General features: G+C 40.9%; 1 protein-coding gene across 2 annotated transcripts in view; it reads right to left on the reverse strand.

Annotated features, from left to right (window-relative positions):
• LOC133160678 (follistatin-related protein 5-like) overlaps positions 1–17536 on the reverse strand; it is a 67397-nt gene that overhangs the window by 35936 nt on the left and 13925 nt on the right. For both annotated transcript variants that reach the window (XM_061288587.1, XM_061288579.1), the window contains exons 3-4: positions 16152–16182; positions 10159–10401 (exon numbers count right to left, since the gene is read on the reverse strand). In XM_061288587.1, coding sequence (XP_061144571.1) covers positions 10159–10401; positions 16152–16182 — 274 coding nt within the window. The remainder of the gene's footprint in view (positions 1–10158; positions 10402–16151; positions 16183–17536) is intronic.

Below are 17536 nucleotides of genomic sequence, written 5' to 3' on the forward strand. Positions count from 1 at the left end.
TCTTCAACATTAACTGCAACCAAAAGTTAACTCGAACCAAACTGGGCAGTGATTGTTTTACATACCACTAGTGGGCGCCCGTGCACACACGTTGAGAATCGCAACGGCACGTCGTCATTCGTTCTTGGTTTCTCTGAGATGCCATTTTAGGTGATCATCCCTTTTACCATGCCCTTACTTCATTCATTTTTGCGTAACAAAATTCTATTTTCGATTTTACATCAGCCCATTTAGGCATTCAACTAGCTAAGCATGGATTGATTACATCCTCTGGTGACTTTAGTACTAAATGTAGAGCGTTACTCGGTCAGTAGCATTAGTCGTGAGCAAAAGTGTGTCAAGTTGACTTGTTAATGACTGTACTTAATCTCGCCCCCTTCAATCAATTGTGTTCACTTCCATGAACACCTAAGCAGCATCTATCACTGCGGATTTTACTGCATGGCCTTATAAAGCAGCTCAGACACCATCAAAGTGTGTTGATTACTATAAATAACCTTTATTGGTACTTGAAGGAAACCAAAACAACTGAAACAAAAACACCGGCATAGCACTCAGGTTCGTGTTGCCTGCGCCACAAATAACAAAATGCTAGCTTCTCTGCAGGGAAGGAATCATTCCTGGGATGAGCTGTCACATGGTCGCTGCTTGATTTAAAGCAGTGGTTCCCAAACTTTTGCAGGCTGGCGCCCCCTTTGGCTCCCCAGTGAATTCCTAGCGCCCCCCTCCTAGATTGTTGTGAAATGCTGTCAAACATATTTCCGATGGTTTTCCGTTTCTGAACATTGTCTCGGAGTGACTGAAAATATGCCAAGTTTTTGTCTGCTTTATCAGAGTGCATTTTCTTCAAATGTTCCAAAAGCCTCGAAGGTTTCATAGCTTCATTTGAAAACACTCTATCACACAGTAGACACATTGGTTGCTGTTGGTTGTGTGGTGCTGCGACAAATCCATATTTCAGATATTCCACACTATATTGCCGACACTTCTTTTTTGTTTGCTGTACCAAGGCCATACTTTATTCTGGAACAAAAAAATAAAACCATGTAAAATACAGCATTTTATCGCATTTCATAAATAGGCCTACTTAAAGACAAAAATGACAACATTGAAGGTATGAAAAGCAAGTTTACCCTCTCATGTATTCATTTTCTTCCATTTATTCACAGAAAATGGTGGCGGACGTGATCTAAGGCAGTGGTCCCCAACCTTTTTTGCGCCACGGACCGGTTACATGTCAGAAATATTTTCGCGGACCGGCATTTATATAAATAAATAATACATTTATATAAATAAATAAATAATACATTTATAATATCATTACCATTACGTTGAATTGGTGGGAGCACTGAGTTTGTTTCTCAGAAACGAGCCGGTCCCATCTAGACGTAATCAGAGACAATGACACCCGAAGTGATTTAAGGTTTGTCTTTTATTGCAGGATGCTTGGTCTCCATGTGTTGAAGCAGTTTTGAATGCTTCACTGCCTGGTTAGTTAGCCTGTCGCCACATATTAGCTTTGCGGGCTCGACTGGGGAAACATGTCACGTGACCGGGACGAGCGTCTTGACCTGAATTAATTGATCGTCGATAAAAAAAAAATTCTGTGCGGCTTGGCGGCCCGGTACCAAGTGACCCACGGACCGGTACCGGGCCGCGGCCCGGTGGTTGGGGACCATTGCCTTAACCAGCTCAACACAACACAACACGGCGCGTTCTGGCGAGTCCCCAATTTCATGTTGACTTGAACTCAAGATGATGTTGACCGCCAGAATGCGGTTTTTATTATAAGATAAAATTCTGAACATTACAAGCTTGAAATTACAAACCTGAGCTTTTGCTTTTGTAGCTATGCTGTCGTATCTGACTGGGCCAGAGCGGCGTGCGTGTTGTGTACAAATCGACTGCCGCCCCCCTACCGCCCCCCTACCGCCCCTTTCTTCCTCACCGCCCCCCCAGAGCTTTCCACCGCCCCCAGGGGGGCGGTACCGCCCACTTTGGGAACCACTGATTTAAAGGCTTAATAAAGTTCACCCCTATGCTGGACAAGCAAGGGACTTCGATGAATGCTATGCAATTTAACCAGTATTTTATTAAAGTGCAACAAAGAACTTAGAAAGTAGAGTTTCATAAAATGAGAAATTCAAAATGGGCTTGAGCGATTGCAGTAAGCTCTGTTGGCTTTTGCAACTTTACCAATTTTTTTTTATCTCTATAAGCTTAATCAAGACCACAGTTATGATGTTTTTCATAATCATTTGAACACAAAATTAAAGTCCCCCTATTGGTTTCTGGCGTACAAAAAGTGGATCACTGTTGCAGGCAAACTGGCAAACACGATTATCAAGACGTCTCTTGAGGTTGACTGGTAATCCTCTCTGAGAGAGAGGTGAACACACACACACACACAAACTCTCATCATCACCATCCAATCCGATCTTAAGTGATGTAATCCCATAGATCTAATGTGCCGCATGTGGCATCCTCCTCAGCCTTCATCGATCGCCTCCTAAAGCCGTCGACTTGACAAAAAGGTGACGCTAACGGGAAGGGTCGCCGTCTCAGCAGCCTTGCCTTTTATATTTTATCACCTCTGCCGAGGCGGCTTTGTGAGTGGGGTTACCACACTTCCTCAAATAGAGTGAATACTAGCACCTGGAGAATCCTGTGACTTTTTGCGGTGTTATTGGAGATTCTGTCAGAGTAGACGTTGAACCCCGCCACTTGTTCGGCAGTGCTACAACATAAGCCATCTGAGTGAATAACTCATGTATATTACTTTTGGGTGAATAAAAACAGAGTTGTCATGTGAATTACCAGCTCCTCAGGTGGACTGCTCATTGGCACGTATAGACAACGGACCATGTACGCCGAGAGAAAATTTTGAATCATCTTCACTGAAACTAACATGCATGTATTTGGAATGTGAAAGGAAGCCAAAGTAAAATCCAGTCAACTCATTTCAACTTCATTTATACAGAATACTACAATTAGTTCTAAAAAGCCATACCTACGTAAATAAAGGCTAAACAAATAAAGAAAACCAAAACCGCCAAACTAGAAAATTTAACATCTGCGTGGAGTTTGCTATGGCTGCGTTTGAGCCAAATATTCATCACGGTAAGCTTAATTACAATTTCAGTACATTTCAGTTATTGAAAAACATTCTTTGTACAAATATACGTGTATGGGGCTTTTTTTCCCCCATTTTGTTTGAATATAACATACTATAATGGAAGTAAATGTTTCTGTCATTTCTATATTAATCATGGAATTGTGGCTCATTGAAGTCATTTTAGGGGGTCTTTGTTCCAAAGCCAAGTCCTGAAGGACTCCACATCCTGCCTTCCTGGAGTGCAGCTCGTAGATAAATTACTTTGTCGTCCTCCCGCTTGCCAAGTAGGCGGGGGACGCGGTGGAACTGGCTGCCAATACGGCAGATGACTCCATACATCAGCAAACATTTCGATTTCCGACCATTCATCCGGCAAGACCAATGAATGCACCTCCTGGACTCCAATATTTGATGGTCCTGTTGACCTGGATACGTCTAGCCAGCTATCTAGCTATCCATCTATCCATCTATCATCTTTCTCTTACATTAAGCCTCTTTGAAACATATACAATGCATGATAGTCATGCGTCAAATGATCATGAAAAAGCTTCAGTATAATGACTAAATATTCTATTGCACAATGTAATCCTTGATAATAATTTGATGGATTTGTTCACATTTTAATTAAATTACTTCATATTTTAACATTCAAGCCTTCATAAATCAAAGCCTATTGTATCGCTGTCAATGTTATTCTTAGTGACTCGCACTTTTTGACACGGTCTCCATGGAGATTTGAACTCCTGCTTTGATATGAAGGGAACTTTTAATATCTCCTAATGATGATTTTATGAGAGGTATAGGTAAGGTCGCACTTGGGTTCTAGAGTGCAGTTTAATTACACGGGAGGAAAGTTCTACAGGGAAGGTTGCGATGGGGACGGTGTGGAGTGGACTATTCATAGCTTTGATATGAGAAGACGCCCACGGTACGATGACCAAGTCAAAGCGCTCTTCCTCCTCCTCAAGTGTGTGGTAGCAAAGAGTCCAGCAGTGATACACTTAAGTGTTTTTAAAACAGTTTACGTCAAAACAAATGCCAACAAATAGCTCAGATACAACAAAACACAAACTGGTGAACAAATATTAGAACAGTCATCTCTCACAAATTACATAGCCAGAGGTGAATGCAACTCCATTTCGTAACACCCCCCCCCCCCCCCCCTCGCTAGCACAATGAATACATACAGAAATATTAAATACACTACTACTCTTTGTTTGGTTTTATCGCGGTGACACCAAACAAGGCATGTTGCTTCACTTCAAGAAACTAAGTCTCTAAAGTCACACAAAACAAGAGTTGGAAGCTCTCTATGGAATGACGAGTTCATTTCGGTGAGAACCAAGAGTAATAGTTTTGATTATTCCTTGATTTTTTTCAAATACCGGATTTTCCGGACTATAAGGCGCACCTAAAAATAAAAAAAATTCTCAAAAGGCCGACAGTGCACCTTATAGTCCAGTGCCGCTTATATATGGACCAAATTCCTAAATTTAAACTGTCCCGAAGCATTGTGTCATGAAATAAATCATAAGTGGTCTGCTGAAGACTATGAATCCTGAATCAAAAGGACTATGGATCATTATTTTGTGATTATAAAGTAATTTGCTGAGTCTGAAGTTGAAATAAAAAAGATAAAATGGAGAATGATTTGATTTGGATTATTATTGCATTAATGGTGCGCCTTATAGTCGGGTGCGCCTTATATAAGGACGAAGTTTTAAAATGGGCCATTCATTGAAGGTGCGCCTTATAGTCCGGTGCAAAATGATATTTAACATCTCAATTGTAGTCGTAGCAGCCGTGGCTAACATCAGCTTGTTTACACTGCTAATGCAAGCTCAGCTAGCACTGCTATTTTCTTAAAGCTGGACATGTTTTTATATGACTAACATGACTATGTACTTTCAATATGCTATGATGCATGGCCATGTTTAAGAATCACACTCGTCAGAATCATGATTGTGAGGGTATGTGTCTTTAGTCAGATACTCAAGTAGGAGAGAGGTTAATGAAGGGAAGCGGCATTCAAATGTTGCTGGCAATTTTACCACTGCAGACTCTTCAAGACACTTTACATTTTGACACTTGTATGACAGAGTTAATACTGTTAAGAATATGATTCAAAACATTGCCTGAGCAGTAAAATCAAAATCCTACGCACATTCAAATCCTACACAGAAGTTTCCTTTTAATGAATGTGAGCGCATGGATGTCATGAATGTCTCACTTGGTGCTTTGGGGAGGGAACAATAATCCGCGACGCTTAATCAGCCAATTTGTCATATGATTGTTGGGGCTCAACGCAAGGAATAATGGGCTCCTTCCGCTCCCCGTAATGAACATGCAAATCGATACAGCGAGGTCTCAAGGCCGGCACTATAAATAAGCCTATTGATCATGTGCGCACATGCACACAGTCATCGTCTAACCTCCATCAGCAATAAGATTACAGGCTTGTCAGATTGAGATGTATAGTGTAAATGATTTAGAATGATTTAGAATGCTATAGTATGCGTATTTTCTTTTGCCAGCAAGTGCATATCAAAGGCGTGTCGAATCTATGCGTGAAATAGTCATTGAAAAAAAATAGAAGAGCAAAGTATGAACGATGTACAGTGAGGAGTGAGGGATGGGGCTAAATTGTATCCTTATTCTCACAATCTTTATGTTGGTCAGTGTGCTGAGCTTTTCAGGGTTGTTCCACATTCAAAATAAATAGAGGATTTTAACCTGTACACACATTTCATTTCTTATAATAATGTACATTTCATTGCTAACCAGTGCCCCACCGTGCCGCCCTGTTTTGATTTTCGATTATTTTTTATAAATATCTACCTTATTTATTAATTTATCATTATTTTAGATAATAAAGAACTACAAATATGTACAGTACAATGTGAAATCATTGTCTCACATTAGACAACGCCTGCAGGATGACCTCATAATTAACTACCGAGTGCCAACAAGTCATTAAAGGAGAGCAAGTCATCTCTCTGTCTCCACTGGGACAGACAGACGCCTTGTTATGGCGGAGGCTCTCCAGGGGACTCTGCTTCTTGTTGTTGATGTTCTTGTTGGTGCTGCCAGGGGTGTTTGAAGCAACACGTTTGTGGAAAGATCCTAATTACTGCTCTTCGTCACTTTTGTTGTGGATGTACAGCATGTGCATTGTTTGACGCAAACATGCAGCATTCAGACATGTTCCCATTCGTACACATACACCTACAATCTACGAGGGAAAAGACCATTCACATCGATGAGAGCTAATAAGATGCCTCACCTCAAATAAACCCTTGTCATCTCCACCCTTAAACTGTAGTTTTACCGAATAAAACTTGACTAGTGACAAATATCACTGGGGGGAAATATTGCTGATTACGACATTGCCGTCTAATAGACACCTTTTCTGCTGAGTAAATATATGCCTCGAGGTATCATGTTATCCTCGCATCATGCCTCAATCACTTTGGGAATGAAATAAAACACAATTGTGTATTTGATGAAATGCTCACCTCACCCTTTTTTGTTTTAAACTGCAGTTTTGCTGAAACGGAATGGAAAAAAAGCCTCCCACCTAATTGATGCCCACACACTCCAAACTAAGTTTTGCGTAAATCCAGTAAACATATTGACAATCACTGGGTGCATCAGAAAAAAAAGGCTCGCCCTCAAATAAACGTTTGTTTTCCTCTCCAGAATAAAAGCAGACGATTTGCATCAACCAATGTAACTTACACCTCCCATCTCACCCGCAAGGCGACCACGATTGTGAGTGATGCGAGTCACCCCGCTCACTCTTTGTTCGAGCTTCTGCCCTCTGGGAAGAGGTACAGAAGCCTGCGCTCCCGCACCTCCAGACTCTCAAACAGCTTCATACTCCAGGCTGTTAGGATCCTGAACTCGCTCCCCCGTTCTGCGTAGCGTCCTGTACTTTCACTGTCTGAACTGTCTGAATGCACACTGGCTCTTATTATTTATTATTTGTTATTACTCTTATTTATTGTTTGTGCCTTTTTGTTTTTGATGTTTTTTACTTTTGCGCTATGCTTGCTGGCTCCGTTATTTATTGTGTTATCTGTTTATTTATTATTTATTCATCACTCTTACTATTGATTGTTAGAATTTTTGCCTTCTTGTTTTTATATTGTGTCGCGTACATGTATGTCTATCGTGTTATGTGTCTCGTCACCGTGGGATAGAGAAAAACGTAATTTCGGTCTCTTTGTGTGTTGTGACATGTGGAGAGATTGACAATAAAGCTGACTTTGACTTTGACTTTGACTTATAGTTGTATTGATATCATATCACAAGAACTATGTGCATACACACTAAATACTTCCCCTCAAATAAATACTATATTTTCTCTCTCCAAAATAAAAAATGTTCAAACGAACAATTTGATGTTTGAACAAATATCCAACTCTCCTCAAATGAACTGTTTGGCCCTCCACCACTTCTTCTGTTTTAAACTCATTTGGCATAAACAATTAAATAATACAGCAGACATTCACGTTAATCAACCATATGAAAAAAATACGCCTCACCTAAAATCAAAGGTTTAGCCCCGCCCCTCCCTTTCTTGCAACTTAAAATAACCCAGACCTCGCATCAAATGTATATCACAGCACAGTGTGATAAGGACTGTCCTGATCTGGTGACATCCTACCCCTCAACTAACTCGAGCCTTCCGTCAACACAACAAACAAAGTCTTGTGTGACTGTGCTGCAACTAAACACTTCCATCCTTTCAACATAATATTCCATCTGTAATTCCACTCTCATATAGTATGTTAATAGCTCACCTTGTGTATTTATGCATGGCTTTCAGATTACAGGCCATGTAAAGTAGGAGGACTGCGGATATGTAAATTCCATACAAACGCCGCAGTACAAATGTCTTGCGATATGCATAATATGTTGTTTTGGGCATTCTATCTTTGCGACTACATGCTGCTGCGAGTTATCTATTATACAAGCAAAGCACATCTGCCTCATTGTGGATTAAAACATGATGATTTATTCATCTGGTCACTATCATATTTTTGTAAAAGGGAGTCAGCTTGAGGAATTGGGAGCGAAAGCACGTACGGATATCAAAACCATGTTTGCTGCGAGGTGCCTGTGGACATTTTGGATTGGGGAGAAGATTTGTACGCTGCAGGGATGGAAAACATTGAGTGAAAGTGCTCCAGTCAAACACAATTTAGCAACATGAAGTTTGGTGTACTTTCTATCATGAGTGCAGCCATGAAAAAAACGAAAGTCTGCTATTTTCAGGGGTGCATATAAACATTTTGGTGTGGTTCTCATATAAGCACCAGAGGTTGCACCGGAGCAGCAACAAGAAATGAATTTTGAATACAATCGAGTTAGCGTGTTGGTGTGGTCCTTAGCAACCGTTTGAGTTTTTCCACGTGGCAGCTTCGAGGAATTAACTTGCCCAACTATGACTTGTAATATGAGACTGTGTGAGACAGCTAGGTGATTTTAAAACAGATAACGGCAGCCGTCCACTGCCCGGTCTTTTGTGCACCACAGACCATTTTCACGTCTTTTGACGGACTGCCAAAGACGCGTCGCAACGTCAACGAGATGAAGTTTGATGACTTAATGCCATTATGCAAGAAACTTTTATAACTGTGCAAGGTCAGAGTGAAAGGTTTTTGTCTGAGTATGGCCTCACTTTTGGATTGATTGATTGACAGCCGTACCGTTCCATGAGCGTTGGCTCATATCGAGAAATTTTGTGTTGTGCTAATCCAGTGCTTCTCAATTATTTTCTGTTACGCCCCCCCTAGCAAGAAGAAAACTATTCTCGCCCCCCCTCCCCACCGTGACTATCCTAACTTGTCTTGTAAGTCGTAAAATGTTGCACTGTCGCAAACGTGACAGAAGTAACAATGAGAGCGCCACTGCCCCCTGCTGTAGTAAACGCGCAATTACACTTTATTCTAGTACTGCCCAAAAAAAAGCCTGTTCCCCAGGGTCACGCGCCCCCCCAGGAATAGCACCGCGCCCCCCAAGGGGGGCGCGCCCCACTATTTGAGAAGCACTGTGCTAATCTAACGTTCCAAGTGCATCGTCCCGTCTCTTCCTACTTTAACTGCAGTTAAGCGTCACCTCGTAATGTGTTGTTTCAGCAAGCTCCATAAAAATGCCTTTGACCGGCGTGTAAAGTCACATCATCAACTTTACTGGAGCATTGCCATTTTATCCAGTCCATAAGTCAGAAAGGCCCAGAGTCGGCACTTTTCTCTATCTGCATGCCAGAATTGGAACCTACTTCCAACAGTACCAAAGATTAGATGGGAAGCCAGTAATGACGTTTGGGAGGTTGCCAAAGAGATGAGTGGAGCAGCTGAAGTTTGGCTGTTGATCACTTCTATTGCTCTTTGTGTGTAATGTTTGTGTTCTACATTGAAAAGTCAACTTCTCATCAAGTTCTGAGGTCAAGCTACAGCTTTTTATCAAGTATATTATAACTTAACAAAGCAATTGAGACAAACTGAAAAGAAAGTGGTGATACATATAGTGACGAATTTAGATGACCAGCCCCCACGTGTTTTTGTACGATATCGTGCAGTTCCAGTGCAGGCACTTCCGCATGACTTTGCATATTGCCAAGTTTCCCCATTTAGCCAAATCCTCAGTTGCATCACCTCAGTCCAGATCAAATGGTTTGAACTCTGAAGTTTTGTGCAACTTTAGAGCTATTTTTCTTCTTACGTGTTGGAGTCAGATTCCAAATTGTACAACTCTAGGGATGTTCCACTAGTTAAGTCCACTACTTCAGTTTCAAAATCATGTCATTGGTGAGCATTTCAGAGCTAAGCCATGACATTTAGGCACGGAACTGTCAGGATACACACTTCTGAAGCACCTCATATCACCATATTGCCGGTATTAGCAAAAATCCCAGTATAATCCAGTCGGAAAGGCAACCGGGATGTTGGATCAGCATCTGTAAAGGTTACTATTCGTTGCATACAATACCCCGCAAATCCCACATATCCTTCACAAAAGGTCACATGAGCTCCTACCTTTGTAGAAACACTCTTCGCCGTGAACGATTTTAATCCTGCGACGTTCCGAGCAGGACGCGCGGTGCAGCTCACAGTGGTTGGGGTAAAGTTTCCCGTCTGAGCCGCACACAGGCTTGTAGTGAGGTTTGCAATGCTCCAAGCAGTTACACTCCCCTCGACCCATCTGCGGATTGACGGAGCAACGGCGGCCCAGGCCGCAGTGCTCGCATGGAGGCGGGTCGCTGTGGTGGTTCATCAAACCTGGAAACGCAAAAGGGATGAAACAAACCGCAGATGGTCACAAAAGGTAAATCTACCTAATACCCACACAATCCATAAATAACATACTTGGTAAACCAAGAAATTGATTTAATATCAAGCATTAAGGGAGCCAAGACCAACTTCAAGACTTGAGAGCAGAGTTTGAAGGGTTTAGATTAAGATCAAAGCTCGAAGGAGAAGAAACCAAGTACAAGATTATCATGGGTTGGGATGCGAATCATGGCCAACACTTAGAGGGCTTTGAAATTCAGGCTCTCAGGCTTGAGCCAAATCAAGAGCCAAAACCAAATTAAACTTGGGATTTCAAGGAGTCGAGAACAAGACATGGTGTTGTGGTGTAGTCATGTTTAGTCACTTCTCATTCTCATTTATTTATCGATGAATGATTAAATATGTAGCGGATCAAACTAACCCATGAACATTTTTGTTAATATAAGTCTTGATATTGGCAACACCAAACATATTATTTCAGACGGATCAAATAGAAGCGCTTGCTAAAATGGCAGGCCTCAACCGCTGGGCGTGCTTGTTGGCGTGAACAAACCGATTTGGAAGCTCTGGCATCTTCCTAATACACACACAGGCACGGACACATTGATATACACACACACACACACACATACACGCATACACACACAGAGGCAAGCGCGCTGTGACCTGAATGGAGACAGTCAATTTGCCACTTTATTAATTTCCGGCGGCTCTCCTGCGTAATGATTATTCCACGAATTTGCGCGCCGCGGCAGGGGCGAGCGTCCTGTGCCACCGGCGGGGTCATTGAAGGGCGCCCTCATTTGTCCCCCGGACGCTTGTACGACCATCTTTTTGTTGGACGACAACAGGGAGAAGATTCTTGTTTCCCCTATGACCCATGATGTTCTATAATGCCCAAATATTATCGAATGAGATTCGATACGAGAGATACAGTTTTTGTTTGAGAACATGATGTGCACACTTGTGATTGACAGTCGCCACCAAAGGTGTATTATTCTAGTCCTATTCGCATAATTATATACACATAATTTTATTATTAAATATATCATTATCATGAAAACCGGATGCGCTCGAGATAACAAGATGGGTGGATTTGGAATCAGCACAAAAAAGAACTCTTGAAAGGTTTACTTGCACCAGTGTAATTTGAAACACTAATATCAGTAAACTGTCCTAGCATCTAACAGTAGAGTCAACGTCAGAGATGCATTTTGACTGTCAGACCTGGCTCATTATAAATGTAATGTTACAAAACCCCTTTTTATTGGTTTGCTCACCAACACACCCCTAAGAGGACATGCAGAAGAACACAGACAATACCATGACACTTTTACAGGTCTCAGCTGGAGTGCACAGCGAGTGTATTTTTAGCACACCTGTTGTCATGCAAAGATGGACTAATGTATGCACGGGTTTCATTAAATACGCCACCGGCCGCAGATTTTTCCCTCCCCCACTTTCACGGAACCAGCACGGTGCCACTTTGCTGACAAAGAAATGATGGAAAGATGTTTTAGACTCAGCAAAGACAAACGTCAAGCCGAGATGGAAAATGCGAGGGGGAAAAAAAAAACACCCTTTGCTTTCTCACCCCCCTTCACACGGTCCCTCCCTCTGCTAATTGCTGCACCAGTGACAACACTTGAACTCCTGCTGGCATAAACAAGTCGTGAAGATTTTATGAGTAGCTATTTGAGGCCTAAGAGCTTTCTCCTTCCCTTCGGAGAAACACCACTAAGTTGCTTGGCTTTGAAACATTGATGACTTCTACCTCACTGAGTCTGAGTTTTATTATTTTATTTATTTATTTTTAACGGGGGAAAAGAAAAATCTGCAACTCTCCATTGGGTTTAGGGTCAGAAAATACTGGAGTTTGCGTTCACTCTGGAGCTATTCAGTTGTTGGGTTTCAAAATGCTTTGGTTCATGTTCACATTAAGGCTTTGAACAGCAAGCAAACTCAAATGTTAATAATTTTCTTTTTTTTTTAATCGGTAGACGCGGGCAAACATTTTTCAAATGTGGCATCGTTTTTTATGTTAAAAACTGGTGAATCCAAGGGAGATGACCTCTGCGTTTTGCAAGAAACCCTGATTGCAAATTAGGTATTTATTCCATAAGTGGATAATGCACTCGATGACTAAGGCACCACTATTTGGGGAAATGAGTCTGCTTAAAAGAACAATGCCTACTTGTATTAGACATCTGATTTATATGGTAAAATCATCACTTATTGTTCCTACAGGGAGGTATTCCATTCATGGCAAAACATAAAATGAATTATTTATGCATGCTGGAGGCCATGAATGAGATGTGTTCCTCTGTTTCAAATGTTCATTGTTCTAATTAGACTAATTGCCTTTGTGCTTTCCCAAAAATTTGTTTGAGAAGATTAGCCTCCAAATGTGTGCAGTATCACGCAAATAAGCTTTGTTGCATAAAAGCCATAGCAAATAATGAAACCTATTAAAGGTTGAGCAAACACATGCGCAGAACACATTAACGACAAGCATAATTGGGTGAGGCACTATTTCTTCCAAGACTAACTGCGGAACAGCAGTTGTGTAAACAAGAGCGGTCGCCTTTGCAGAGATGTCGAAGTTTTCAGATACTGTGTTTTATCAACACATTAACTTTCTTTGAGTGAAATGACAAATTTACTAATTGTGTTGTCAATTATCATAAGAAGAAATTAGACTATATTTGATGAAAAATATAAACATAACAGACACATGATTACTTTGATTTTTTTGAAGCGTAGTTACAGCACAGAAAAAAAAGAGATAAGATGCGCCATAATACGGGGCCCAGACCAAGCGGGGGGTTTCCCGCATTTCCACAGTATGCAACCTTTTATATGCATCTGCTCGCATACACACATAAATTATGGTTGAAAACATAAGTGGGTAAAATATAAGACAAAATGTTTGGAAACTACAAATTCTCACAACCTAAATGAATAAAAAAAAAATCAATATATATTATTATATATATTACATTAATATATTAAAACTACAGAGCAATTGGTCAACAAAATACTGGTACACTAAAAATAAAAAAATATATACAATATACTCAAAAAAGAAAAAGAATTGCCAACATACACAATTACGTAGTACACAAAAAACTGAATGGAAAAAAATACAACTTATTAGATAATATAAATAGAAAGAAAAATACAAACATGTATAACAAAATACTGAAGAGAAAATATGAGGCAAAATATAAAAAATACAAAAGTATTTGAGAAAATAAAAAACTGAGAAAAAAAACCCTGAAAAAATGACAAACCTATTAAAGAAAAGATTTTCTGAAAAGTATTGCTTGAAATGGTTCAACCTCTACTTACGAACGCTCTCTCGGCATACAAATGAAGGTAATTATGCTGGAGATGAAGGCTGACGGATGAAAAACGTGCCAACGAGTCGCCGAGGCGTGTAAACAAGATCTCATCAGAGGATGTGCCCTTCGAGGCCACGTTCCGACGCGAGTAAGATGCGTCTTTCAACATATTAGTCACATTGATTGTCTCCGGCACTGCCATCACGGTGGGAAATATTTCCCGATTCGCCAGGCACAATCTCCAATTACGCCGCCGCGCTTTTGTCACGCGGAATTGTGCTTCTTCTTCATTTCAAATTGCTACTTAAAATCAACAACGAATTTCAAGTGCACCGCTCAAAAGGTCCATCCATCCATCCATTTTCTGTACCGCTTTATCCCCACGGGGGTCGCGGGCTTGCCGGAGCCTATCCCAGCTGTCATCGGGCAGTAGGCGGGGGACACCCTGAACTGGTTGCCAGCCAATCGCAGGGCACTCAGAGATGAACTACCATCCGCACACGCACTCACACCTAGGGGCAATTTGGAGCGCTCAATCGGCCTACCAAGCATGTTTTTGGGGATGTGGGAGGAAACCGGAGTGCCCGAAGAAAACCCACGCAGACGCGGGGAGAACATGCAAACTCCACACAGGGAGGACCGGAGGTGGAATCGAACCCGCACCCTCCTTACTGTGAGGCGGACGTGCTAGCCAGTGCGCCAACGAGCCACCCGCTCAAAAGGTATTGATTAATTTTTTCCAAAGCACGAGATGTGCACTTTGTCGGCTGGATATTGTATTAAATATCGCCTTTGCCTTCACACAACGAGAGATTTTAGGGGCGGGATCATTTAAATCAGTCAGACGATGACGTCGCATCAGGCCATGTTGGGTTGGTTGGTGGACAGTGAGCCAGCTTTTGGGTGGTCTGCCAAGCTAAATATTGCCTGAAATTGATGAGTCAAGAATTTGTGACGAGCTCTCGTTGCGGGGACTCCAAATTAGCGAATGCGGCTGCCATTTTTTTGGGTCTGTCATGCGACAGCCAAATCTTTTTAGTCCTGGTGCACGCCAAGAAAAAAGAAGCGTATCATTGGTCTCCATTCATCTTGCTCGGAAGTATCACCTCCACCATGACGATTCTGATTATTTGAATGCAACCTTTCAATTTAGTGTATTGGATATGTCTAGATATCCTAGTAGATTTTTTTCAATGAAGAATTCAGGATTCAGTTTTAGAGATGCCGCCTCTGCTGTAGTTTATCACACACACATAAAGGCTCTGTGAGCCACTTACAATTTTTATCAAAACTGAAGACGGTTTCTGTTACAGTCCGTTCGATTGAATTTTCTTTTATTTGCAACATATCTTTTCCAGCTATACAAATACTACTTCTGCTATTAATTTCACTTTGTGTGATGAGGTAATAATGACTGCACGTGTGTCATTTTTGCGTTTAATCATACTATTTGCTGTCACAATCCGTTCTTACGTGACTGAAAGGGTAGGCATTTATTCATCCATACATTGGCCAAGGTCTTTGCTCTGTGTTTAGAGGATTTTTTGGGTTGTTGTCTGTGTGAACTCTACTGCTTCATTTTGCTGTGAAATCCCATCTGAGAGCTGGACACAGCCTGTAAAACGGAGACATTAAAGCTCAATTGACCTCACTTGTGTAATCATCAGAAGGCGGCGAATGTGCGTGAGGTGAAGCCTGAATTATTTATGACTTCCTCCTCCTCGCTCTCGTCAACGTGGCGGCTGCAAACGAGTTGCTGAAAACAGACCGGAGTGAGACTTTCCCTCCGGGCGTGTTATGCGCAATTACTACCACGACCTTGTCGACGTCCGGTTTGGAAGGAGAATCTCATGCTCATTTGAGGACATTTTGACAATATTTGTTATTACTTTTTTATGCAGCCCGGTGAGGAAGGGTGGAACTTTTTTTTTTTTTTACCTGATCAATTAGCAATTGTAACGCCTGTGCTGCTAATCCACAAAATATAGATGGAATTCACGCTGCTGCCACTACAGACTTCTTTCCCATGTTTACGCTTCCACCTTCCTTCCGTAATGTGTGTGCACTCTTCGATGAAAACAAGGCTCTAAAATGGCCACTTCGGACGGATGGAATTTTCTTTATGTTGGTTTTCGCGCTGGGATCATTGGGCGGAGTCGTACGTTTGCACATTTGTGCACCATTGTGGGATGGAAGTCGTCTTTTCCCAGTCAATTAGCGCTGTCCCTTATTTGCATAACATTTTGAAAAAAATGTATATACTGTACAATATTAAAAATTACACACACTCGTCCCTACTGATGCACAACATAATAGCCATATTTCACCTAAGTGACATACGTTCTTTTGCTAGGGATCGAAAAGGAGTGAGGGAATCACAAATTGAAAACTTACCCTTCATCTTTACGCTCTCGGTGATTCCATCCTGCAGGATAAAGAAAAATCGGAGTTAAAATAAACCATGCAAGGTGACATGGAACATTTTTCCTCATTGAATAAAATAAACTTCTACTGCTATGCTACATGACATATAATAGACACAACATACTAGCTGTCATATCATTATAAATCTGAAGTCGATTCTAATGCAACAGGTGGCGCTATAAACAGTAAATCCAACAAAGACCATTTTAGCCAATGAGACACGAGAAGAAAGACTATCAGACTCAATAAACACCAACAAATTGGGACTCGTCGTATCTGTGTCCAGACGAATGAATAATCGCCAAATATAATATAGTTAATAAACACATAGCATGTAAAGAACAAATATATCAAATAAAAAAAAGAAGTTAACATGCATATAATAATAAGAAAAGATAGAACACGGATTCTCTAGTGGTACTTGATAGAATCAATGCTTAAGTCCATTTTGGTTGCATTTAATTTCAATATATTTGTACTTTTTCTCTCAAAACTGTTTTTAAGTAGAATTTTTAATTAATTCCTAAATGCTACACGTTTGAATGAATGTTAAGCACAGCATTACTTTTCAAACTGTGCAATGATGTTGGCTTACAATAATATAAAATATACTTGGAACAAAACATATATTCAGGTGGCACTTGCCGTAAAAAAAAGAAAGATTAAAATTAATGTAAAGTTAATTCATTATTTAAAGAGAAAAAATAAAATAAAAAAATAACTAAAACTGTGAATAAGTTACAAAACTTAAATAAGAGGACAGTATACAATACATTATTGTGAGATCATTTGAATAATGTCTTTATATTTAAAAAAAAAATACACTGAAATGGCAAACATATATTTGAATCCTATGTTTCGATAAACACGGCCTTGTTGTTTCCCCCTTTCTTCAGCCACCATTTCCCAGTAAAGACAGGGCATGAACATCGAGGAAGCAATCTTCCAAACAACTCCGCAGGCAGCAATTTTTGTCACAGTGAACCTGATTATTCTCCACAAAGGAATAAAAAGCTCAGTCACAAGACCGTGGAAAGTGTCTTGGGGAAAGAGGGAGTGGTGCATTTAATGCTGCTGGAAAAGACAGTTTGAATGCGGAAGAAGCAGACATAAATATTTGATTTCTGCAACATTTGTTCTTGTTCTTGCTCAGAAAACTCCAATCTGCCTGGCTGGCTAGCTGGCTGGGGAGGTGTTATGAAGAACAAGATGCATTATGCAACAGGTCAATAATCAACAGCCACAGATGCTGCTTGCTGAAAATGCTTGCTGAAAATAGCCATGGAAAACATCAAAGCCCACGCTCAACAAAAAGCGATTAACTCCAGCTTGATATGATTCATGACATTCGAATG

This window comes from Syngnathus typhle, linkage group LG1 (assembly GCF_033458585.1).
Source record: "Syngnathus typhle isolate RoL2023-S1 ecotype Sweden linkage group LG1, RoL_Styp_1.0, whole genome shotgun sequence".
NCBI lineage: Eukaryota > Metazoa > Chordata > Actinopteri > Syngnathiformes > Syngnathidae > Syngnathus > Syngnathus typhle.